Source organism: Leptosomus discolor, chromosome 11, assembly GCF_034619465.1.
Source record: "Leptosomus discolor isolate bLepDis1 chromosome 11, bLepDis1.hap2, whole genome shotgun sequence".
NCBI lineage: Eukaryota > Metazoa > Chordata > Aves > Leptosomiformes > Leptosomidae > Leptosomus > Leptosomus discolor.
Genome location: NC_141401.1, coordinates 867,394 through 893,399, shown reverse-complemented (window position 1 = coordinate 893,399; position 26,006 = coordinate 867,394). Strand labels below are relative to the sequence as shown.

General features: G+C 52.1%; 1 protein-coding gene across 2 annotated transcripts; it reads right to left on the bottom strand.

The window, feature by feature from the left end:
• Window positions 1-237: 237 nt before the first annotated feature.
• Window positions 238-24,977, bottom strand: GOLM2 (golgi membrane protein 2). Of its 2 annotated transcripts, XM_086471489.1 has the most exons (10): window positions 24,651-24,977; window positions 18,153-18,207; window positions 15,960-16,062; window positions 14,796-14,886; window positions 13,764-13,908; window positions 12,845-12,925; window positions 12,384-12,482; window positions 10,868-11,041; window positions 5,031-5,198; window positions 238-1,962 (listed from the first exon to the last, which is right to left on the bottom strand). In XM_086471489.1, the coding sequence occupies exons 1-10, from the start codon at window positions 24,975-24,977 to the stop codon at window positions 1,889-1,891; spliced, it is 1,317 nt and encodes a 438-aa protein (XP_086327615.1). In that variant the 3' UTR covers window positions 238-1,888. The 2 variants fall into 2 exon arrangements, with proteins under 2 accessions (XP_086327615.1, XP_086327616.1); XM_086471490.1 differs by lacking the exon at window positions 5,031-5,198.
• Window positions 24,978-26,006: the final 1,029 nt, after the last annotated feature.

Here is a 26,006-nt window from a genome sequence, read left to right as displayed (position 1 = left end):
CGCCTCACGGGTGTCGAGGGGCGGCAGCAGCGGGGCCAGCGCACGCGGCAGGGGACCGGCCAAAGCAGCTCCTGCGGTGCCGGCGGTCGCAGCCTGACAGGCTGCAGGAGGGCTCTCCCCACGGCGACGGTGCTGCCGAGGGCTTCTCAGGGGTCCAGATGCCTCAACATCCGTGAAGCCCCAAGTTAATCCCATTTTTAAAAGTCCAAAGAAAAAAACAAACCCAGAAGCCTCACCTACTTTAAACAACTTAATTTATTAGAACCCATAAATGTTGCTTTCATTAGAAGAATCAAGTTAACACCTAATGCAAGGTGAAATTACATTTTAAGACAAAAAACCTGTAATGCTTAAATACAGTATTTACTGAAGGCTGCTATCCTTAGAATCCCCGGCCCGAGTTTATACTCGTCATGTGTATTAGTGTGGTATCTAATTCTGAGCAGGTTCAGCATTCCATTTGCAACTGAAAGTACATCACACCATGCAAAGGGCTATTCCCTCGCCTGCCTCCCAGGGGTGTGGAAGGAGGAGCTCGAGCCTTCCACAAAATCACCCATGAGATGCAGCGCCAGAATCCAAAATGTTTTATTTCTTGTGTGCTTGAGACCGATTGGTAGAAGATCCCTGTAGCCAAAAAAAAAATAAACAAAATTGTGTGACCGTTGACATTTAGTGAAGAGGTTCACGGAGTCGGCACCGAGCAAACCTGAACTGTCGCTTCAACCTGGAACCTGAGTATGGAGAGAAAGTACAATCACCCATGTCAGAGGCCCTGTAACTGCTTTTCACAGTAGCCCTTTTGGCGAAGCAGGATGGGTTAATAACCTTGAGTTCCACTACTGCAGCTCAACAGAATCAATCCCTTAAAATTCAGAAAGTGCTCAAACACAGAGTACAAAAAGTATCCAACTGACAGACCTTCCGAGACAGAAAATCAAACACGGGACGTGGCAGATGGCGAGAGATCCGTATCGGAGCATTAAACTAAATTAACGGGAGCGACCGCGGCACAGGATGGACGCTCGCGAGACAGACAGCGCTACACAACGTACTGACCGTGGTGAGGGCTCTTCCTTCCGTCGGGGGTCCGACAGAGCTGGTGGAGACTCGGCTGGTTCTCACACGTGCTCTCTAACACACACACACAGAGGTTTCCTACCAGCTGCGCTGAATTACGTATAGCACCTTTACAACAGCTATTAGTTACACAACTTTTCCAGGATGTACCAAATCGTTACAATACTAGCATCACCGATTTCCAGCTCTAGCTACGAGGTTTGGTCATTGTATATGAGAATTACAACGGTCCTTTGTGTCCGAAGCCTGCCAGAGCCTTTCCTCGGTGACAGTACGAAGGAGCAGTTTTTTAAACATTCTGTTTTCATTCTCAACCGATAGGTCACCTGCAAAGCACAAAACCACAGCACTCATGAGAAAAGCAGGAGTATTTTTGCTCGTACAGATACTACTGTAGAAAAGGGGTCCTTTGGCTGTACATGGTCTCCACAGTGTGTTTGTTACATGAGATACAAACTGTACAAGTTCTCCGTTTACAAAGTTTTCTAAATTGCAGAAACAATTCAGCCCCTATTTATAATATCGGTTTTAAATGTAAAGATTATTACAGATAAGGTACAGTCTAAGTAATTGGCTCAATGTAACAACAAAAATGTCGTTTTAATCCAATCTGCAATAGTACAGCTATGTACATATGTACAGAACCGTGCCCTTCTGCTACGTCGCTGATTCGGAGCACGCTCCTCTCCTCTTTCGATCAGCTTCCTTTAAAGTAGGAAACGCCGACGTAACAATGGTTCAGTCTCGCAGCACTTCCAGCTCCTCAGTTGCGATCTCTTCGCACCCACGTTTCCTGCTTAACGCCGCCCTAAAGGACACCGTCACTGAAGCGCGGCTTGCCGTAATCCACGAGGTCATTCTGCAGGTCTCTCTCTTCATCATCTGCAATTAAAATACTCAGATCAAACCTGATACGGTACTGCTGAAAACATTTAAATGCGCTTGCCCAGGACATGCCCCTCCGCACACATCCACACCGAACTGGCCTCGTCTGGTTGCAGGAATGGAGTCGTCAGGGAAGAGACGGGGGATGCCCGTGGGGCTGCGGCTGCAAGGCCGGCCGGGCGCTCGGCGACGGCGGCTTCGGCTTTATCGCGACCGTGCATCAGGCCGTCATTACCAGAGCTAGCTCACCTCCCTGCTGGGGGCTGGGGATCCTCCTACAGGGATTTCAGACTCTCTCCCTGAAACCCAGCAGCAAAGTCAGCTGCTTTGGAAAGGGACGTTGCCATTTGTTAACGGTTCTGGAATTAATGCAGTGCAGACCTTGGGAGGGCCGGTGCCTCGGGGGCTAGCGCAGAGAGGTCGGCGTGACCCCTCCAGGCTAAGGTGACACTGTAAGCAGTATTACTGAGGGAACAAGGTAAAACATGGAGATCGCTCGGTTGCTGTAGTCCTCCACCACCCGGCCGCCACAAAGCCACGCTGGCTACAGCAGAAGCCAACAGCGTTTGCGTCTCCCCTTCCAGCTCCGCAGGGGGCTGACGGGAGGAGTGCCGGGCCGGGTACTGACACCCACACGAGTCTATCTCCCAACCTTGGGTATTTTCCTCTGATCATCTCAGTCCGAGGCCCACACATTTCTAGTGGCAACAGAAAAACATGTTTAATTAAATTGCTTTGTTTGCACATGCCACATGCTTTGTTCCAGCCTAACGCACAACCACGTGATGTTTTTCTAATAATTTTAGACACAAATTCAGGTTGTTTTTTTTTTTCCCCTCCCTCAACTATTACAACCCTACCCTCTCCTGCCCTGCACACAGATCAGCGCTACGACTGAAGCAGACGCTTTCTCTAAACGCCACTCCTGGCAGTTCCGCTTGCCGGGCTGTTAGGCTTCAGTCAACAAGTCATTAGGAAACAACACAACGAAGGGCTTGGAGAATTGAGTCTGAGGTAGTGGCATTCGCTGCTCAGACTGTTCTTCACAAAAAGGCTTCCAGAAGTCACTCTTGAACCTTTGCTGCCAGTCACCATCCGTTATGCCTACACGGATACGCAGAGGAGATGATCAGAAAAAAGATTTTCACCAAGTCCAAATTTAAAGCCACCAGAGCAGTGAACCGACAGGTACCACCTCTAACGGGAAACAGTTTTATGAGGCCACTTTCGGTTCGAGCTCCTATCTTTTCGGGTATCCCTTGCACAGCCAGCTCCACAAGCACGATCTCGACTGTTTCTAACAGCTTCCCACCCCTTGCTGCCGCAGGACGCCCTCCCGTCGGGAGCGGCAGGCAGGAGCGCTGCTCACAGCACACATGGCACTAACTCTCGCTACCCGAAGCCCTTCCTCTCCCTGTAAAGGCCCATGACAAGGTGTTCGTGCTGATAAGCAAATCGTCACGGAGCTCCAGGGTACGAGCTGCAGCCCTGCCCGACTTGGGCAGCCCGCCTCCTCCTCCTCCCGGCCGGCAGCACAAGGGCTGCGGGTAGAGACGAGCCCAAAGCTGGGTGAGGTGAAGGGCAGAAGTTCGCCCAGAGCCAGTAACAGTTCCGTGGCCTTGGTTAAAGCTTCAGGAATTGGCTTCTGACGCCCAGTTCAGGAACTCCTGCGGCGGAGCCGGGCATCACCCTCCGCTTGCTGCGGGAACTGAACTAACGCACCCACGGAAAGCCCAACGCACACGACTGCTCCCACTTGCAGAGCCGAGACGTACGAACGTGCACGGCCCACCGGGCCTTCCTTTGTGTCACGAGGCCATAACCGTTGGAACCAACTCTCCTGCTTCCACAGAAGCACCTGCTCGTACTTTTGTCCCTCACTCAGAAGCCAGCCTGCACAAGCGAGTTACAAGCCAACGCAAACCCCCGCAGAGGAACAGCCCTCAGCAATCCAGGGTGATGAAAACCCGCTGCTAGTTTCCAGCAAAAGCATAACAAAATGGGCCATGTCTTCTGGAGCGGCAGCAGAGTTCTCGTGTTCATCGGTAGTTAATTAACTGCCTGGGGTTCTGATCCATACTTTTCTTTTGCTTGTTCATGAGTTTCCAGCTACCAGCCCGGCCACAAAGTGCTTACACTGCATAGTCGGATGCACGTCCACAGAAATGTGTTGCATTTTATCAGCTTTTCCCATTAATTATGCTTGGATACCTATTAAATACAGGTCTGAAAAACTACTGGCTAAAAACCTTCCATGAGGAGGATCAAAATCAGGGTGCCTGTAGAATTTCAGTCAGGGTTGGGTGTCACACACTCCCCCCCCCCCCCCTTTATTTTCCACTTTCCTCAACTGGAAATACTCTCTCTGTTGCTGTCGATGTCCCACCCCACAGCCAGGCCAGCCTTCCCCACGCTACCACACACGAGGTGGAGACTGGCAGGCAGCGCGGCAGCCCCCGACAGAGAGGCAAGGGAGAGGCGGAGCAGGAGCTGCATGCAGAGCACAGAGCCAGAGGCGGTGAACATGCACACAGAGGGACGAGGCCAGCACCAGACGAGCCAGCTCAGGAGCGCGGTTAGGCGGGAGCGCCAGCAGCCTGTTGAATCTGTGTACAGTGCACAAACGTTACACCTGGAATTGCGGAGACCTCACTGCAGACCGCCTCGGGGCGGGTGTGACAAAAGCAGTAGTCAAAAAAAAAACCAAACTACGCTTCTGTATTTGAAAGTTGCTTTAGTAATGTCAAGGATTAGGTCCCAACTAGCTGGATACCAGATCTGGGGTATGAGACAAACCCACTTCTGAAATTTGAAGTGTCTTGATTTTCCCAGCAGCAGCTGCAGACACGACTGAAATGAAGTTTATCAAAATCCTCTCGCTGAAAACGGCTGTAATGTTGCTTTCAAACGGAGAGCGAGACCAAATTTTAAAGTTTGCCCAAAGCTTAGTTATTCTGTATCAGAAATTTGTGATCAGCTAAAAATAGCAAGGCTTTACACAAATTCAACAAGTAAACTCAGCATGGATTTTATTACAATGGGATGGAGATAAGGCCCAAGCTCACCTTGGACGTCTTCTTCTCCACCATCACCATCCTCTTCCTCATTGTAAGCCAGCTCGGCCTGTTTGTCTGCCTCATACTCACCCACGTTACCATCATCCCCATTATAATCTGCCAGTTTAGAACCCTGCTGCGGGTCAACAGGGGATTCATTCTCATCAAAGAATCGGCCTGTGAAGTAGGCAAAGGATTAAGTCAGAAGCAGAGAGGAAAGAAACAGGAAGACTCCAACCCAAAGCAGAGCGCAGGTTAAGGTAGTGGGGGCTCGTAGCGGTCTCGGCTGGAGGAGGAAGGGGGGAAGAGGGAGAGGGCTGGGCCAGGGGAGAGCAGCAAGGCTTGGGGAGCACCTCTGAGCAAAAACGACACACTCAGTCGTTCAGCACTTGCATCCTGGGAAATCCGACTGCTACAAGCTCCACGCTCTGGAGAAAGCAGCCAGAGGGAGCAGCCCAGCGCAGAGCGCCATCGTCGAGTACAGACACCAGTAGAAGTTTCTTAAACCACGGACGCGCGCACGGCAGGAGGTCTCGTATCTCCCCCCGTTTCTGAGCAGGACTGGCGTTTTCCCCACACGACGGAGCAACACATTGCTGACTTCGCGTACGGTAGCGCCTGCAGAGCGTGACCCATGCTGTCCAGGGTAAAAACCGAGCAAAGATCTGCCCTGCATCCCTGACCGGACTCTCTTAACTACCTGATTCATTTGGCTTTACACTCTGCTTTCCTATTAAGCTTTAACAATTTGCAAAATGTCCTGAATCCACTGGTTTTGTCTCCCAGCAAAGAATTAACAACAGTTCCAGGTACTGAAACAACGCACAAGAAAAATGAGAAGTAGCTGGAACTCTGAAACGGGCAGGCAGTCAAGCAAGCAGACAAGGAAAGATTAATGGTGCGATGTCAAGTTCAGAGCTGGCGTTTAACGGGACCCAAGGAGCTCTGTTCCAGTCCGACGCTGTTCCGCCTGCTTGCCCACGGCCCAAGAATGCCGCACCGAGCCTGCGGAGGAAACAGGTCTGGAAGGACAACGTATACATGGAAAAAAAGGACTGAAGTGCAGCACAATCTTCACGGGCTGGCCGTGGCCTGGGAACAGAGTCTGCCAAGGCAGATGTTCAGCGATTCACAGTGCAAGCCATGAAAAGGGGAAGGAAAACTGCAGAACACGATTTCAACACTAGGATTAAGGAGGTGGTTGGAGTTACAATGGACAGACGTGAAAATGAAATTATTTCCTAAGCCAATGAAAACTATCATATGGGGCAGTGTACAGAAATCGGGACAGAAACAGTAACGTGGTGCTCATCTGGATGGGGAAGAACAGCAGAACCACCACAGAGCACAGCTCAAGTGTGCAGACACAGAAGTTTCAGTTATTTTCATAAAATAGGAAACTATGATCTGTTCGGAAATCAGAAGTTTAATCTATTATGCATTCTCTTGTCACCTCTAATTGAGTAACCCTTGCTATTATTGCTTCTGGTTTTGGACACCACATTATGTATCAGACAGAACCCTACAATTTGCAGACGTCAAATACAAAACAAGCTGTGGAGAGACACCTGAACGTCCTGAACTTACAGAACACCCAGCCTGCAGGTATGCCAGAAGTAGGGTGACAAACAAGCGCTGAATAAATTTAAGCTGGCAGAAGGGAAGGTTAAAATATTGGGAGGAGATCCTAGGAAACGCAGGCAGCCTGCTGTGAGCCGGGGCTGCGCGAGCCCCCCGGCGTACAGGACAGCCCCGGCGAGCTCGGACTCCAGCGCAGCCTCAGGGTGCAGCTACTCCCCCTCCACTGCCGGCGCCTCGGTCTGCTCTACGCGTGTGGTATTTCAGCTCAAGCTACTTCACACCAAGGGAGGGAAGGCTGAGCACACAAACGGCCCCAGCAGTCGTTTCGGGCCAGGTGGGCTTGACAGCACCCCCGCTGCCCGTGCGCCCCGAGCCAGGCCTACAAAGGTTTAGGCAGTAGGTGACTCAGCACCCAACACCGGGACAATGGTCTGGGGACACCAAGGCTTTGGGCCAGCACCAGAACAGGGGTCACCAGCAGCCGGACCCAGCAACGCACCCACTGTGTTCTGAAGGGGACAGGTAGGATCTGGAATCCCGATGGCACTGGGTGGCACTGGGCATCTCTGGGATCACTCCCAACAGGAGGCAGCGCCCCTAACGCAGGCATTACACACGCTACTTGGGGCAGCGGGGAATACGCTGTCCTGGAGAACAAGAGGCCGGTGACAGGCACGGGGTGTCCCACAAGGGCGTCACTGATGCCAAAATCCGCAGGTAACGTTCGCGGAAGTGAGTTCGGAACAGACACACGGGGCATCGCGCCGAGCTGGGTCCTTCCCGGCGCAGCCCGCGGAGCCACCGGCCACGTGCTCATCCCTACGGACCCGCTCGCAGGCCGAGCTCAAACGGCAGCACGGGCTGGAGGTTTGCTGCACCCAGCACCTTCCCAGGGTGCCACCAGGAGCACAGGTAGCGACGCTGCTGCGGCCACTTGCGGGTTCTGCTGCTCCTGAAACCAAAGAGCCGCCACGTGCCCATCTCTGTACCTCGCGCTGCAGCTGCCTTTTAAATCCATGCTACCAAAATAAAAAAGGAAAACATCTTTTGGGAAGAAAGTCTCAATTCTGAAACCGGACAGATCTGACAGACCCCCCTCACCAGGGATGGTGACTAGTCCCATCCCAGGGCTGTGGGCAAGTGCTGAAGTGCTCGGCAACCAAAACCCCAGCCAGGCAAGTGTCTGAAGTGAAAGCTGCCTGCCAGCGCCGGGCTCCTCTATACCAGAGCGATGAATTTGTCACCGACGGACCTCTCGGGACAGCCACTGCTGACCGCTCTGAAATACATTTTCTACCAACGTGGATTAGCTGTTCCCACGTGCGACAGAGCAAGTCTCTCCCTCACTGCACCATTACAACGTCCCACGAGCGTTATTCCAAACGTGAAGGAGCAAAGAGAAAAGGAAAAGTCTGACCGGTGACGATTAGGGACTCTCAAGTACCCATTCACAGCCTGCAACGGAGACATTCCATTCACTGCTCCTGCCTGCAAAGCTGCCCCCCCATTTAAGCCCTTGCCAGGGAAGAGGCCCATCCATTTAGAAAGCCCAGCAGCTGAGACAGGAAGCTCTGTCACTTCAGCTGTAGTCACTCGGCCAGACAAGCGCAGGATCTTCAAGAAGGTCCTTCAATAAACTAAAGTCTTGGCATCTCAGGAGACAGAGAGTGGAAGAAAAGCTTGCACAGGTTGCATGCCAATTTTGAATACACCTATCCCCACTTCATCACAAAGATCCATGAGTGATAGTCAAACCACTGACACCCTCCCTAAAGATCTGCTTCTTTAAAAATAACAAACAAAAAAACCCAGCCAAAACCCCAACGAAACAGTAAATCGATGTCCATTCCCTGCCTCTTCAACCCTGGTGGTCTTAGAGCTTTTTCCCCTCACGCTGAACCCCACTTTCCTTCTTTCTTCTCCCCTGAATTCCTTCCAGCTTCGCATTGTCTCCCATTGAGTTTCAAGCCAGAGGACGGCCCCCCAAGCACTGGGTAAGAGCTGGTTACTCCATCTCATTAACTTATTTGACACCCTCTTAACACATCCCAGAAGACAAACCTCACTTCAAACACCCGTTGGTGACAATTCCCACCGCTGACCACACCGGTTTTGACCCAACTGCTCACGGCTATTTGTCACTCACCCTGCGCATGCAATTCCCCATTCTTAATTGCACACTGCTTCTACATCTACAGTTTTTTACCTTGCTGAAACCCCACCTCATCCGTTGGTTATCATCCAGCGCTCAAAACACCCACCAGTGCCAGCACAGGATGCATCTTTGTGAGCCTCACAGCAGCTTTTCAAACAGAACTGTTCAATACCCATGCCGGGAATATTCTCATTCTGAAGCTGAGCACCCACCAAACAGCACTTCATTCCTGCCCAGTTAACCTCCCTACGACAGTCCCGTCCTGGTCTCCCTGCTCTCGGTCTCTGAATACCCACGTCCAGCTCCTGTCGCTTGGACACAACCTGCTCTTGAGAAACCCGTGCTAACACCGGCCATCGTGTTCCAGCCGATGGAGAATTTGTTCGGTTCCCTCTCCCGAGGCTGCTGGCTCCCGGGAACTCCTCAGACCCTTTCCATGACTTTTGGCAGCCATGTCGTCCCATGGCGCGATGGCACCTCTCCGAGCTGTCAGTGGTCCCGAGGCCGTTCCAGGCAGCTGCGTCGAGCTCTCGGTAGGGTTTGGCGCTGCCCCTCTGCGGGGCTACGAGGGGAGAACACGCCGAGCTCCCACAGCCCCGGGCACCCCTTCATGCCCACGCTCCCTGCTGGCAAACCCGACTATGTGCTCCCAGGCCCTGTTTTAATTTAACCTCTGCTTCAGAACAGCAACTAAAACATTCTGCAAGAACAAATGGAGTATTATTTTAAACTTCCCTGTTATTCAGGGAATACTGAAGAGATTGCTAGAGTTAACACTTTCTTCCTGCAATTTCTCCACGCTACAGAATCGCCAGTCGAGTTCTAGATGATGAAAAGGAACCGCAACAACTTCACTCTAATGAAGGGAACTTCCCAAACTAAAGCTGTTACGACAAAAATAAACTCAGTTTCCTGTTCCTGAGCGTGACCTTCGCTTTCAGAAATCACTGAAACCAATTCATGATTCTCTTTCAACAAAATTGCTATTTCTGTACCACTGTTTATCCGATCCACAGAATTAACACAGGTTTCTGGCAGGAGGCTCTAAAGTCCTTTTTTTCCCCTCAATTCTCGTGACTCTGAAGATGGCTGTTCTGATGTAACAACTCGTAATCTTGGAGTACAGACAGATTTTAATCATAGAAACCAAAACCTAAGTGAAAGCTACTTTGCTGCTGGTACAAAGAAATTTAAAGTTGAACTTATAGTAGCTTTATAATAAAGAAAACTCTTGCTTGGATAAAATCAAGAGGAGATGTTTCAGCACTGTGTTTCTTCTTCCAGGGGCCCCTTCCCCACCCGAACTCTAAGCAACTGGCATTAGTTCTTTGACAATAACCAGGTTAAGGTAAACCTGCTCAGGACACGCCAGTATGAACTCAGGAGCACCGTATCACCACTGATACGGTCAGAAACTCGTTTCAGTATAACGTTCCTACAGGAAAACACTGAACCCAGCGCTGCAGGGACCGCGCTCCCCCCGCGGGACGGCACCAGCCGCGAGGGAGACACGCGTCCCAGACCCGGAGGGCACGTGGCCGCGGTGCAGTCACACGTCCTTACCTGCCGCCCGCCCGCCACGCCTCACCCGTACCAGCACCATCGCACACAACACACAAACGCAGGATTTGCTCCTGTCTGAAGCTTCTTCCTCGAGCAGAGGTGGAAGAGGAGGGTTCTGGAAAACTTCCTCACACCGAAGAACAAACTTCTGGCCCGTACACGTACCCCACCCCAGAGACCCGCTATGCAAGGGCTGAATTCTTACAACACCGTCCAAAACGCTGTATTTAAGACAAGTTAATACCGTGTGACTCTAAGTATCAGCATGTATCAAAAGTCTTGACTTAGTCTGTTTAAGTGAGCAGTAACTTCCAAAAGCATTTTAAATTCCTGGAAGCAAATAATTTGTTTTAGTGACTGGATATACATCTGAAAGCTGACACACTGAAGCCTATCCTTCCACAGTAACACATTCATGTCTTCCCAGGCTCACTCTCCAGAAGGCCTCCCGCTGCAATGGCCCCTATTGCCCAGACAGGCACTAGTACAGAGAGAAAACAAAGTGATTTTCTTACTCTACTGCAGGACATGCCATTGCCCAACTTACTTTGCTTCATCTTCTGCAAGTCACTGACTCTGCTCTTTGGAATTTTTATGTGGTCTGTCTCAATTTTGTGTTCTTTCTGATTTTCCATATTTTCTTCAAAATTTAAGTGCTGGAGAGAATTCGGAGGTATCTGCTTCGCAATATCAGCATTTCCATCATTGTCACCGTGCAAACCTACAGAAGGAGGAAGGTGTTTGGTGTTACGTGGCTCTGAAAGGCGGCTCTAACGTTACTGCCAAAGATACTTCATTCCATTTTAACACATAATTAATCCTATATCGGTCCCTTCTCGGCTGATTCGCTCTATGTACTGAAGTGCTTGAAGAAGCCCACAACAATAATACGTTTACGTATTTTTTTTATCCTCCTGCTGATTCTGCTTTTCAAGGCTACTAAGCATCACTTATTGTTTCAAGAACTATGATCGGAGGAGAAGGCTGCAGTAGGTCACAGAAGTTATGCTAAAAATAACAAGCAGAATCACGGGACTACATAACCAAGGAACACAGAAAGCCTTTGAAATTCACATCAACAAACTTTTAACTTTCACTGGCAGACCAAGCTTTTCACTTGCAATCTTTTCTAATTCCTCGTTCATAAAAGTCAAAATGAAGGACTATGGGACCACAAAAAAAACTATTCAAAAGATCTGACATTTGGAAGTAAACCTCAGATGTGCATACAGACCTAGAGCTCCCTAATTTCGGTACCCTAATCTGCTTACACACCCACTGCAAGGGGAAAGAAATGAAGAAATACTTCCGCTGCCTTTTTTCCAAAAGAACCAATAATGGGCACGACAAAACACTTCAAGCTCTTTGGTGACGTTGCACATACACAAGTCCGTTGAACACAAACTACGGGTGTAACCAGTACATGACATTGACTGGTTCTTGGCGGGACAGCCTTTGAAGATGCTGCTTGCAGCGCGGCTAGAACCTGACGTTCCCTTTGACATTACAGCAAAGTGACTTGATCCACGAGCATTAGATTTATTTTCTATGGACCTGTGTCCTTTCCAACCTCCCCCCATCACCTTCAAGTTCACAGGAATGGGAGGAACTGGAGCAAGCGACAACGCCGCTGTTTGATCTCTGCACAGAGCTGGCAACCAACAGACCAGCCACCAGCTCCTGCCGCAGCCCTGCCTGATCGGCACCCCTACGGAGGAATGCCGAATTCAATTACTCTGTCCAGCAGAGGAATCTTGAAGCACTTGTCTTTGAAACTTCTATCTCTCAAATCTGGCTGAAGTTGGTCAAAAGGCTCAGAAATTACTGCGGGGGTGGGGGCCGAAAAGAGACCGTACAACCAGCAGCCTCAGCGCCTCAGCCAGGCCAAGAACACACTCGATCTCGTATCCTGCAGCAACCGACCGCTGCTTTTCTTTCTCTAACCACATCAAACACGAACAAGGGGCTGGCCACGTGCACCTGACAGTCGTGATACAGCAGCAGATGTTAAATGGATGTTTCCTACAAAACGCTGACTTGTCACGTGCTAGTAAGACTTTTACCTGGTGCCAGATTTGGAGCGTGGGGCTGTTCAGTTGGAAGATTTACAACAGGTTGATGACCTTCACTTTTAGGAGCTGAAATAAGTGGCTTCTTTAACGCTAAAACAAAACACATGGACAAAAGCATTAACATGAAACAAACAGACATGACAAACCAGGTCTTCCTCTAAGGATCCTGTAAGCTTTTGTTTTGGTTTGTTTTCTTGGTTTTAAGTCACAGATGAAAATACAAACTACAAGTTTTTGCAGGGGGCAGGGGTGGGTATGATCAGAAGCATTCAGTTCTGAGAATTCAAAACTCTAAAGCACAGTAAAAATCAGCAGATTTTATGCCCCACTTGGATTTTATTACCACAGACAGATTTTAAAGCTTTGCATTCACTATGGAACACCTGGTATACAGACGGGATATATACACCACCAAGCACCCAAGCGTGAAGCGTTGGAATACATCTCCTCACCGGTGGGAGTATCCTCGGCTTTCGCAGGGTCATTATCCTCTATCTCAGGCATGCCCGCGTCTCCTCCGGGTTTGATTTTCTCTGTAAGACAGGAACAGGACATTCCGCCTTACTGAGCCTGAACAGTGAATCTCCCTCTTGTGGCAGGCTCTGAGCCCAGACGAGAAGTCCTTTATCCACAGAACACGTCCCACACCCATAACCCAACGAGGACTGAGGACTGCTTTGCAGCGGCACCCCCGAAGCCAGGGCAACCTGCAGAAAAGGATGGCAAACACATGCCCCGCTCTCGGCAGCCGCGTACGAGAAGCCTGCTGCAAGCAGCTGGCCAGAGCGGACGCCGGACTAGTACACAGCGGTGCCGATTCAGCAGCAGAAGTAGCAGAAACAAAGGGAACCCATCTGCCTTTCGGGGCGGCCTGCAGCGAGGAAACAACGGCAACAGCTACTCACTGAGAGCCTCCTGCACAGCTCCTGGGAACCAGAGGTCCCCACTGCTCTGCTGACCTCCCAGCTCGAGACTTCTCACAGCGGTTTCAACACTCACCTCTGCCACCTTCTCCGCGCAGATTCCAGCCCTCCAACAACGCGCCCCTTCCCCAGCTCACCCCAAGACACGTCTCACAGGGAGCGGAGGGGCCATCCCCACTTCACAACTGGCCACGCGAGGGAGGAGATGCCAAGTGAACACAGAACCGTGCAAGAAACGGCTTTCATAAAAGGATCCAGAGAAAGGACACGCCGATCTCTGGATACCGATAAACTGGAGCTTGCTACAATCACGTGCAGCGAATCAAGTTATCGGAGCCAAACAAGTCAGGGTTCTGCTTCAGAGAAATGCAGGATTTCTGTACGACAGCCAAGGATACAACACGATTGGCACATTATCCGTGAAAGATGACCAAAAAAAAGGAGTTACCTTTGCCATTTACAACATGATCTGAAGGCTGCTCGTTCTTTACTGTGTTTTTATCTTCCGCCTCTGGAACAGTCTTAGATATTGCCTGCTCGTCGTTACTGGGACTCACTTCAGTGTCTTTACTGGCCTGAATTTTTTGCGTGGCCTGTTAGAACAAATTCACAAGGAGCCAATATTAAGTACACCCCTGCAAGTTACAACACAAACGCCCCCAAATTCAAGGCTACTTTGGGTAAGCACAAGTGCGTTGATGAATTCGATGATCACCAAGGCAGCAGAAGTCCTCTGCGTACAAACCTGAATGCTGAGGGTAGGAGAGGAGGGACACCTAACCGTACGGGGCACGTGAACCACAGCGTGGCTGTTCGGCGCTGATGCCGGCACATGTGCCTCTGCAGCACGATGCAAACAGGCTAAGGCCTTGAGGCTGAGGTCAGAGACTTTGAAACAATTCTAGATTTTTAAGAAGGATCTGACTGGAATCTACTTCAAGCCTGCCCTGTTATTGGAAATGTTTGAAAACAGAGAGGAAGTAAGGACATTTTAAGAAAAGCAGGTTACTTTATGTGTTGGTAGGAATGAGGCCCATATTCTACTGGCAGCTGGCACCACATCACCACTCCCTCCCTTGATACCAGTCAAATACCACGGTTATTTGCACCACATTAGCACCTCGAGGCCACAACAGGGATGAGGTTCCCCTTTGCGATAACCTACTAGGGCTGGAAGAGCGCAGAGCCTGCCCTGCGTGCTATGAAGTGACACCCATTTTACAGAGAGGAATCCGAACCCCTTAGCGATGGTGCCAGGTAGGAAGGCCGTCGGGAGCAAAGAACTAAGCCTCATCTCCAGGGCTCTGCTCACTGACCGAGCAGAAGTTCTCACACTACAACCACCCAGGGCTGCTCAGGGTGGTCTTAAGGAAGAGTGAGGGGAGCTGCCCGAGGCCCGCACGCATCTGCAACGCCGAGTCACACCGACAGCTCGCTTCGGGCTCCTCTCACTCAGCAAAGAAACTCAGCTGCCCGTTACCTTTTGTTCCCGCACAACTTGGTCCATTAATTTCTTTATGTTTTCTTCATGTTGCAGTTTCATTTCCTTGATCTGCTGCCCACACTGCAGGCTTGATCAGAAACACGTTATTAGTTACATTTCATTTGTTGTATCCGCTCTCCCGTAAATAAAATAGGGGGAAAAATATGAAGTGGCACAAAAAGCCAAACCTGAGATTTAACTAGAATAGTCTGTCCAAAAAGCCTTGTCCTGGAATGTGTATGGAGTGGAAATGGACTGAATACAGAAAGAAAGCAGAACTGGAAAAAACAGGGACAGAGCAGAAAAACAGTAAAATAAACAGAATGGCCTTGAACATACTTCCTCCAAAACCTGGAAAGCAACCAGAAAGTCCAGCTTCCCAGTTAATCTGTCATCAGCATACGTTAATTCAACCAGGAGAGCAATCCCTCTCCCACGGCTGTCAGCACAGAAGATGCCCAACTACCGCCATCAGTTACTGCTACCGACTCAGACAGCAGGAGCTGCACGACACCGCTGCGTGGCCCAGCTTCTCTACGACGCCACCCCGACATCAGCCCCCTGCAGCGACACCCCTGTCTCCCACGAACACTCCGCGCAGCACGTGGAGGGAAGAGCGTTCGCGTGTGCGCGGAAGTCGCAAACGTTCTCCCACGCGTTAGTCTCCCCCACTCCTCAAAGCCGCAGCAGCGGTTCTTCTCCCCGCTCCTCCCTCGCAAACTTAAGAGGCCGAGGTCAGCTCAACATTTCAACATACACACCGCTTCCAACTTCAGTTGAAAAAACAACGTTACGCTGTTAGAAAGACGGCTGTTAACAACCCCGGCGGCTTACAGAACTGATTAAACTCTTCCCAGTGTTTGTTAGCCAAGGTCTCCGTGTTGTACAAACATGCACTGACTTAAAATTGGCCAATGCTGCACAATTCCAGTAAGTCAGATTTCTCTTAGATCGTGTCTCACCTTGGGGGGGAGGAGTAGAACAACACCAAAAAATAGAACTTTAAAATCAAACCAGCAGCTAAGTCAAAGTTACATCACCAAGTGAGCATGCCCAGGTCTGAGGATTAGCAGAAATAGGATTAATTTGCACTTTGTAATAAATACAGAGCTCCACCACTCACACAGAAACCAGCAGTTGTGAACATTCCTGAAGACATACCTATCATATTCCAATCTCCTTGCAAGGTAAGTGTTGTTCTTCTTGTACTCATGAAGCTGATCTTCCTGGCGAATGAATTCCTGACGCAATTCTGCCAGTTGTTCTAGACAAAAAAGCAAAAGTCAAAGTGAATATAGAAATACAAGAAAAATTGCCCCACAGCTGATAAAGCTTTCAGTATTGCTGTATAGATTAAAAATTTGCTGAAGTTTTACGTTATTTCTTCTAGATACACTTTAGAGACTCTTAAACTACCTTGAAAACAATACCAGTTTCCTCATGTGTGCCAGATGTCACTAGGAATCCCAGAATGATTCTTCCAATACTACGCCAAACCCCCTGTCCTGGTTTTGGGGTTTGCCAGGGAAAACAGTCTGGGTTACTCCTGCCTCAGGCAAAGGCAAACCCATTTGTGGGACTGCCTCTGCCCGAGGACCCGGGTGCGCTTGGTGGGTAACGGGGGAGGATGGCAAGTCCCAGGTGTACCTCAAGGGGATACTATTTTGGGTGAGAATAGCCAATTAATTAAATTGTGCGATGTTAATTGCTCTGTAACCCCCCCCACTACCCCTTCCACGGCGGCTGTGTGCCCTGCCCAGGGTATCACAGCAAGAATCACCCAGATGAACGGAGAACGACCTTTGACGCGACCGAACGGACCGAGCGCAGCGGCGCTGGGACCAGAACTGGCGTCCGCGGCAGCAGCCCAGCACCACACCCCATCCCATCGGTCCTGCCCTGGGAGACCCTCAGGGCAGCCGGAGCCCAGAGTCACGGGCTGGATGAACTCCACGGACATTCGATAGGGACGGCCCGTCGGCTGCGGGAGCGAGAGCTGCGTGTGGATATCAAGGGACAGGAGAGCTGGTGGGGACGAGCTGGGATGTACTGGGAAGCGCGAGGTGGGCATGACGTCAACGGTGCAGGATAAGGGGTGGGCAGTGCCCTGGTTTCAGCTGGGACAGAGTTAATTTTCTTCCTAGAGGCTGGTACGGCGTGGTTTGGGTTTGGTGCGAGAGGAACGTCGGTCCCGCGCTGATGCCGCGGCTGTTGCCAAGCTGTGCTGAGCCGCAGTCAAGGACTTTCCAGTCTCCCCCGCTTTGCCAGCGAGGAGCTGCACAAGGAGCTGGGAGGGAGCAGCCGGGACAGCTGACCCCAACTAGGCGTGCCCAGTATATAAACTGGGGGGAGCTGGCCAGGAGGGGCCGATCGCTGCTCAGAGACTGGCTGGGCATCGGTCAGCGGGTGGTGAGCAACTGCATTGTGCACCACTGGTCTTCCTCGGGTTTTATTTCTCTCTCTTTTTTGTTCCTTTTTGTTACAATTATGGTTGTTACTATATTTCAGTTATGAAACTGCTCTTATCTCAGCCCACGAGTTTTACTTTCTTCCCAGTTCTCCTCCTCATCCCACTGGGGGAGGTGGGAGCAGTGAGCGAGTCGTGTTTAGTTGCCAGCTGGGGTTAAACCATGACAACCCTAAGTTTTTCTTTACCTTTTAATTCAGAAAACTTACACAATGCTACTTCACCTACCTGTTGGAAATATCCTTAATTTCCTGAAAGATTCTGTTATTCTGAGTGACACGAAAGTACTACTTTGGGCTTACTTTGGGCATGATGGTCAAATATTCTTCTTCTGCAGTAAAGGTACAAAAGAAGGTCCCATCGCACTATCCCTAAACCCGACGCACACCTCCTGTCTTCACAAGTAACTGCTCTGAAGTTCTTCTCCCTGCTGCTCAGGCTACAAACAATTGTGAAGCCTCCTACTATTTTAAGTTGTGACTACAAGACACAGACAGAAGCGCCAAGTACGTTGCCTGCAGGCACGTTCGGATTTTGGCTGTTCCAGGTCGCTCTGGAACCCACAGTACGATTACAGGCATCGGAATCGTGCCCGGATACATCGGCTTTAAAAGATGCTTTCTGGACCTCTTACGTATCACAACATTGCGGGTCCGACTGCGACACCTTGGAGCAAGCGGCGCCAGAACACACGTTCTTTCTGCCGAGAGCAGAGCAGCCCCACGCTCACCCAGACACGGCGATAAACAAACACAACGCAACGTCACGATACGCGACGCTCCGGCGTCCCTCGATCGGTCGGTCAGACGTGCTCGGCAGCACCTCGGCAGTTACAGCACGCACGGCTTCCCAGCCGGCCGGAGCCCCGCTGGCCACCAGCTCCTTACCCTTTAAGCGGTGTATGTCGGCCATCTGGTAGGAGATGTTGTTCTGCAGCTTCACCTGAAAGGAAGGAAGGGTTGTGTCAGTGCAGGCGACCAGCAGGGCGGAGGCCGAGGCTGCGGGGACTCGGGCGCGTTCGCTTTCGCTGGGAAGGCAACGCCTGCAAAGGGCGATCAGGATGACGCGCCCGGCGCTCCTGTAAGTACAGCGATGACGTGCACAAAGGTCTTGTAAATATGAGGAATGTATATTTAGTTATCTGCAAGCGATGTCGCCAACCTAAACACTATATTTAGGCTTTGCTAACAAGGACTTAAAATCTATTTCTGTAACGTATTTCTATCAAAAAAATAGATTCTGCCAGGACTAAAATAAACACGCTGCATTCGGATACTGCAGGAGGAGACGGCGGATTTCCAACGTCAAAGCCTAAGCGTATAAAAATAAACACATAGCACCGTTAGCAAAACCAATCTTTACCTAATGTATATTTAAAGTAAATTTTTTATGTGATGCTACCTAATATTCATAACACACGTTTTATTTTTAAGAGGGAATCTGACACCAGTAGACTTCCACCACCGCTGTGAAGTTGCTATTTTTAGTAAAGAAAAAAAATAGGAGTTACAATAAATAAGGACTGCACGGCCACAAAGTTGTTAAGGAAAGGTGCTTTGTCTTGTTCTTGCACACAGACGTATGTAAAGGCAAAAGGGGCAGAAATGAGGAGAGATATCCACACGTAGAACATACTGAGAAAGAGGAAAAAGGTGCCGTCAACAGGCCACACTGACGCTGTCAGTATCTTCCTTGTGGTTTCACGACCAACATAAACGGTGACTCGAGAAGGGTGCTACAGAGGGCTGTCATTCTGGGGTGACCAGGTCAGAGCGAGCTCTCGGAGCACCAAACCGAACACGGGCACACCTATCTGGCACGGGACACGCACAGGCTATTACGATTCCCACGCAGCTCCTGGAGCTCCATGGCAGCCAGTTACCTACGTTTCCTGTCAAAACAGACACAAAAGACAGATGCCCTTAACTTTAAGCTTCCTCCGCCCACCTCTACCTTCCCTTTTATCAAATTATTCATTTCCTTAAAGACGTTTCACATAACGGTTTCGTGTTCCAAAGAGCACTCGAAGTGCCTGACCCGCATGGGCCGAGGCGGCGGTGGCAGCTCCAGGAGCCGCGGCCGGGCAAGACCTGCTGAAACGGGGATGCTGGGCAGAGCAGCGCGCCCCGGGAGGCTCGCAGCCAGCGGCTCCCGTCACAGAACAGAGGCTCCTTACGGAACGGCGTGCTCCAGCGGGAGATCAGCGTGCGCCAGACTGCAGCATCCCGGCTCGGCGCTGGCAGCGGCACACACGGGCAGCGCTGGCACCACTCCTGCCCCACAGGCGAGAACAAAGGCCACGAAGGCTTCTGGAGCGCCGAGAGGCACCGCCGGCCCGCTCAGCCGCTTCACACTTCACACGGCTTTCCCCAAAAACCCCTGAGAAGGGCAGATGATGCAATCTTTCGGTAACCAGAGAGCCCGGAGCGGAGCGCTCGGAAATCCCGCGCAAACCACAGCCGCCAGCAGGGACACTGCAGGAGCCTCCTCCCACCCTGGGGAGCCCCGCGCCCCAGCAGCAGCTACGCACCCGCTCTGCCCACCAAGGCGCGTCAGGCTCCAGTCACAGGATGCGCCCAGAGCAACACTGGGGGAGGCGAAAGCCTGTGCTGGACTCCCCGTGCTCTATTGCAAAAGCACAAGTAACCCTGGGGCAGGGACGCCGCACAGAAGCACAAAGCAGAAGTGACCACCAAGCCTTCCTCTTCCAACAGGCAGCCTGCCAGCTCTCCACCAGACAGACACCGGGGCAGGGGAACAGATACCAAGAGTAGTTGAGCATTAATGACAAAGCACCCTTCCCTGTTCTGCAAAGCCACTGGCAGCAACGACCAAATTGTTCCTGCCTTCCCCTCCAGGGCAGTTCTTTGCCAGAACCCTATAAATCTACCAAGGAGATCCTGGGAAGCAGCAGGTTCTGTTTTCAAACCTACCAGAATTCATAATACATAAAGCCTTCCCACTGCCTTGCTCCTGCTTGTCCCATAAAACACTTGACTTGCAGTGGGCCGGGGGCGGGCTGCCTGGCTGCTAACAGGAGCTTGGTTTGAAGATAGCATCGGTTTTTGTCACACAATCTTTCATTTTGGCCATTTTGAGTTTCAGAGAAAAGTGACAGAATTTATATCCAAAACAGCTTGGCTGACAGCAAACGTCCCTCATCTGAAGCACGGAAAGGGAAGAAGCTTTTTTATGATTCATGGGATCTGTTCCACCTACACATGCAAAAAACCACGCTCCACAAACGATGGCACAAGTCCAGTTCTGTGAGCTGTGTCCTCCTGGAGTCTAGACCTATCTGTCCTGTTCAAATTTCTCAGGGGCTTCTCAGAGCCTTTCCAGAGCAGCTGGGATGCATAAAAAGGAATCCTCTGCAGCCCAATGAGCTCTGCACAGGACAAACCCATCAGAAGTCCTGTGCGTGTTGGAGCCACGTACACGCAAGGCAACCTTCCAGAGCCGGCTGGGTGGTTAACAGTCGTGGCAAACAACGGAAGGTGCTGCAAGGGAGAAAGTTATAAACACGCTGGAGCTTATCCCTGTATGGCAGGACAACCGAGGCGGTCTTGCTTCCCCGTGAAGTAAGGGGTAAACAGTAAACATCCACCCGTATTTCCCTGTGGGTCGTTTCTTTATCCAACAAGAACCCCCTCCGATTGCCCGGGCAGGTGCCCGTGCTCCTCCGCGCAGCCTCACGAGCCCGGGCACTCCCAAAGCATTGCTGGGGCACGGGCTGAACAGCCCAGGAGAGCTGTTTAAAAGTCTGTTTGTTTGCACGGGGTCTACGTGCCACAATTCCATGATCTTTCCACCGCTGTCAGCTGCCTAGTTCAGAACAGGCAGCGCTCTCGTCACGCAGTCAGCACGGCGTCAGGGAGGACACTGCGGCCACCAGGAACGCACAGCAAGACTGGAGGATGCGCTCAACGCCACCGCCGTAAAGCCACAGCGCTGCAAGCCAAGGAGCTATCAAGGCGTTTTGGCAAGAAAGAACACAACCGGCGGCTCCCGACGATGCTTTACTCAACAGCTTCGTCCTACGAGGCCCCACTGCCAGGCACCAGCCAAGGGGCAAGGCTGTGCGAGACACTGGCGGTGCCAGCAATAGCTCTGGGAGGAGGCCGGGTTGCTCCCCAGAGGGCTATGAACCCCCCGCCACGGGATGGCTGCTGGCTCTCCACCACTAGTTCTTGCCATTCAATCGTTTTATGGAGCTATTGCAAAGGGGTGTGCAAAGCTGTGGAAAAGGTATCCTCACAGCGTGCTGCAGAGAAACCTGCAACGCTGCGGGAACGACCACTACCTGCGCCACCTCCCCCGGCACGGGGCGAGCACTGCCCTTTGCCTCCCAAGAGCAGCTCCAGAAGAGAACTCCTCTGGTTGGTTCCCAGCCCAGCAGACCATCATGAGCTCACCACAGGGTGACAGGAGAATTCCCAAGAACTCACGCCTGTTTGCCGTTTTGGTTTTACCACCAGTCACTAGGTCACGCTACGACGTTTGCTCACAAGAGCAAACAACGTCCTGGTGCAGCGTAACTGGCTCGTTCCGCGTGCAGGGGGAGGGAGGAGAGAGACGAGGGCTTGGGCTTGACTTCAGATAGCGCTGAGCCAGGAGGCAGCTGCCTGCAGAAACTCGAGTTGCCTCAATGCTGGGAAACGCGCTTGATTTACGTGACCACCCGGTGAAGACAAAGGAGCGTGAAGCAGCAGTGACCTACGCTAACCACCAGAGCAGCACCTTTCAAAGGAGTTTTCCGTGATACAAGCCTAGGTCTGTCACCATCACCTGACACTCCAGGAATTACCAGTGTTGGTGTTTTATTACATATCCCTAATTTCACAAACAGACCAAGATCATTAGTAAGAACCAGTTTGTTCAAAGAACACCCCTGCCTTATTCTGAGAGAAAAAAAAATTACCACTCAAGCCTTTTTTGGTCAGACACTTCAGGCCTACTACTCACTATTTTTTTTTTTAAAACACCTATTTGCTCTCTAAAACAGAGCTCTATTCCCTACTCTCTAAAGTACAGTCACTTAAAGGGTGTTTTTTTTAGAAAAAACAGGACTGTTGCCCCTGAGAACAGGACAGTAGCTCACACGAGAGGAAAAGAGAAAGGGCCAGCGACTGGGTATCGATAAACCACACTGCTCTTCCTGCCCGTTAAGGCACACTGAACACAAGAAGAGTGGATATTCAAGAGCTACGAGCTCACATGACCTTAAACGGCAGCTTCTGGAACAAAGGAGGAAGATACAGGGCCCATACTGCAGTACCCATATAACTAACAGTAAAATTAATTTGTAGCGTTTACTGGTCACGCTTCCCTTGCTCCCCTGTGAGATGCCAGGCTCGGAGCACTCAAAGCCCAGCTGGATTTGTGGAGGACAGCACAGTGGTGAGCAGGCAGGTGCAGCTCAACAGCCCCTCAGCTTCCATCCTGTGCATCAAAGCCGGCTCTGGCTTCCAGCCACCCTTGCCAGAAACCCTGACTTAGTTTCTCTCCTGGTGTCCTACAGTAAACCATCACGGATTCCCAACAAAATACCGATTTCTGGTATGAAAAGCAAGCCTTGCCGTGAGCCCAGTGGGCAGCAGCTCAGCTGAATCCCACCAGGGGAGTTTTACACGGGGCAGCGCGTTACAGCCCCGCATGAGACGCGTTCGCTGCCCACGAACCTGGGCCGAGTCACGGGGACACAAAAGCAGCTTCACCCACAGAGAGAAGAGCCGTACCACAACCACCCGCTGCGTGACCTCCCCTGAATGTCCTCAGCCGCTTCTCCGCCGCGCTGCAGCCCGGGGGCAGCTTCAAGGCGTTTCTCAGCCTTCAGCAGACTCCACCGTTCACTCATCCAGCCGGGCCGTGAACTCGTGGTGTTTTACTGTCCTCAACAGCCTGAGAGAGGGATTTCCATCCCTGGATGCTGGCCTTTATCAAGGAGGGCAACAACAACTAAACCTATTTGCCCTCAGGAATTAAATTTAAAACAAACAACAGCCACAAGACAGCCAACAGTGCAGAAAACTTTTCTGTTTTTTACAACAGGAAACATCTTTGTTAAAACCTGCTTCGAGTTGAGCTTCTCTTACTCATCAGACAACTGTTTTGGTATTTGTATAGAATACTTACTTATAACTTGAACTAGCTTTTATAGTATCACAATACTTTTAATCACAATGGTGTCAGTTACATTTATTTCCCGTGGGAGCACTGGTATCAGGCTTTTCATACCAATTTCAGAAAAAAAGTTAAAAAATTTAGAACCCACATTTGCTGAACACACAGATGGCTTAATTTTAACAGCTCAGCAAGATAGAAAACAAAACTTTAATACAAACTTAATCAGCTTGAAGGAGTCTAATTCTGTAATGAGACATATATGTATTCAGCTTTTTCTGTCACAATTAAATGCATTTTCTTACACTGCTCATCAAACGTGTGATATGAAAGGGCCAGAAAAACAAACGCAGCCAGTAACAAGTCTGAGTGCGTTGTATTTCCATAAATCCTGCTGTGATAAACAGTGTTCAATTAGCAGAATGACGAACTGCATGCCAATAGAGAACACGCTGCCTTACACGACCGAGGGAGAGAACCCGGCTGCTGCCTCCTCTGTGCAGAGCAGAGCTGCCTGCGATCCCTGTGAAAGCGGAACGGTGAAAGGTGATGCATTCACCGATTTTCCGTTCCACAACAAAAGAAATCCCGGGGCCACCTCCGCATAAAGGGCCCAGCCGACTTCTGTGCTAGCTTGTCTCCTGTGCTAGCTTGTCTCCTCGCAGCTGATGAAAACGCCACGTTATGTCAGCAGCAAGAGTTCTTTTCTCTCAAGTACGCGCTGACCGCCCAAGAACCAGACCCTGCCGTGCCAGGCGCCTTGGGAGAGACAGGGAAAAGAAGCTCAGGGGTCCTGCACCTGAACATTACACTACTTTCATTTTCCTTGAGGCCAAGCAAACTGCAGTTTTAAGGCTGCGTACAGCTTTCTGAGTGATCACAGAAAATCAAATAATCACATCAGAGGAGGGAAGCTCAAAACCCCCCAAATATTAAAAACAGCCGTCTGGAAAACAGCGAGCTGCAGCGCTCTGTTCGCACCCACACCGCCTTGGCTGGGCATTTCCAGCTCCTTTCGAGGATGCATTTAGAAACCCGAGCGTCCTGCTCATGTCCACCCAAAGCCAAGGCACCAGCTGCAGGAACCAGCGCCTCCGGGGGCTCACTTCACCCTTCGGCTGCAGACGCTGCGGGGACAGCGGCCAACGCCAGGCGAGAACAAACGGCGCCCCCCCGGGCAGAGCCAGCCCGCGGGGGGCCGGGGGACCCTCCCGCCGCCCCCCCCCCCCCCCCCCCCCCCCCCCCCCCCCCCCCCGCTTTACCTTGCTGTCCTCGCACTTCTTCACCTGGCCGTCCCGGGCCTGCAGCTGGCTGCTCAGGTGGCTGTAGTCCGCCTCCTTCTGCTCCAGCTGCTTCTTGTGGGAGTCGACCTTGCCCATCAGGTCCGAGTTCCTCTTCTCCAGGCGCCCCCGGGCCACCTCGGTGCGCTTGGCCTGGCTCTGCAGCTCCGCCACCTCCTCCTGCAGCAGGGCCTGGCGGGACGAGGCGTTCCAGCAGTTGAAGGCGAGGATGGCGATCACCACCAGCAGCGCCACGAAGACAAGGGAAGGCAGGCGGCCGCCCCTCCGGTTGGCCCCGAAGCCCACCATGGGGGAGGCCGCCGGGCGGGGGCTTCACCCGCTCACCGCCTCCGCCCGCACCTGAGAGGGGAGAAGCAGGGATGGGGAGGTGGGGGAGCGGGCAGAAAGGCCGCTCAGGGAGCCGGGCGGCGGGTGGAGGCGCTGCCCCAGGGGGCCGGGCGCATCCCCGGCGGCGGCGGAGGGCCCTGAGGGCGGCGGGGGGCGCTGAGAGCGGCGGGGCAGAGGAGAGAAGGCAGGAGAGCGGGCGGGGGAGGGGAGGCCGGGCCGGGGGCAGGGCTCTGCCCGCGCTGCCGTGGCGGACCGAGGCGCCGCTCCCGCCCCGCGGGGAGGGACAGGCCGCAGCGCTGCGCTGGCGCCGCCACCGCGGCGCACCGCCCACCTCGCCGGCCGGCAGCGGGTCCTGCCGCCCCGCCCCTTCCGCCTGCCGCCCCGCCCCTTCCGCCTTCCCGCCTCGCGCGAGGCAAGCCCGTCGCGCTCTCGCGAGAGCGCAGCCTCCCGCCGCCCCAGGGGCGCCATTTTGTGCGGGGGTGGGGGGACGGGGCACACGGTGGTTGCGGCGGGGGAGGGCGGGTTTGCACCGCCGGTGGCACAGACAGGCACACAGACACACAGCCGCCCGAGCCCCCCCCGGCGGCACCGGGACCCCAAAGGGGCGGGCTGGGCCCCTGGGGCGAGATAACGGGCGGGTGGAGGGGGGAGAAGTGGGGTAGGCTGCTCCGCGCCTCTCCTGGAAGGTGTTTCCTGAGGGAACAGAGCGTGTCTTTGAAATTGTGTGAGGGAATCAGTTCTTTGTTTTTTTCAGAAATACTCAGATAAAGCATTGACGCTTAATCAGATTGCCTCACGGACCCGTAATCTCTTGTTGCCGCGGCACGTAGCGTCTCGCAGGGGGAGAGGGTGACAAACGCGGGGCTGGTTCCTGGCTCGGGGCGGTTCGCAGCAGCAGGCCTGTCTCACGTGTGAGGGGAGGCAGGTCATAACAAAGGCAGGTGTGCAAGGTTTCACTGCCTCGGAGACTTCTTGGGGGTTTTCTGTGGT

What these genes read in the sequence shown, in the direction of transcription:
- GOLM2 (XM_086471489.1), bottom strand. Translation starts at nt 24,977, where the DNA reads ATGGTGGGCTTCGGGGCCAACCGGAGGGGCGGCCGCCTGCCTTCCCTT. An exon ending in AGAAGTGCGAGGACAGCAAG is followed by an intron (nt 18,208 to 24,650) that starts GTAAAGCGGGGG and finishes CCTTCCTTTCAG; the next exon opens with GTGAAGCTGCAGAACAACAT. An exon ending in TGGAGAAGAAGACGTCCAAG is followed by an intron (nt 1,963 to 5,030) that starts GTGAGCTTGGGC and finishes TTTTAATTGCAG; the next exon opens with ATGATGAAGAGAGAGACCTG.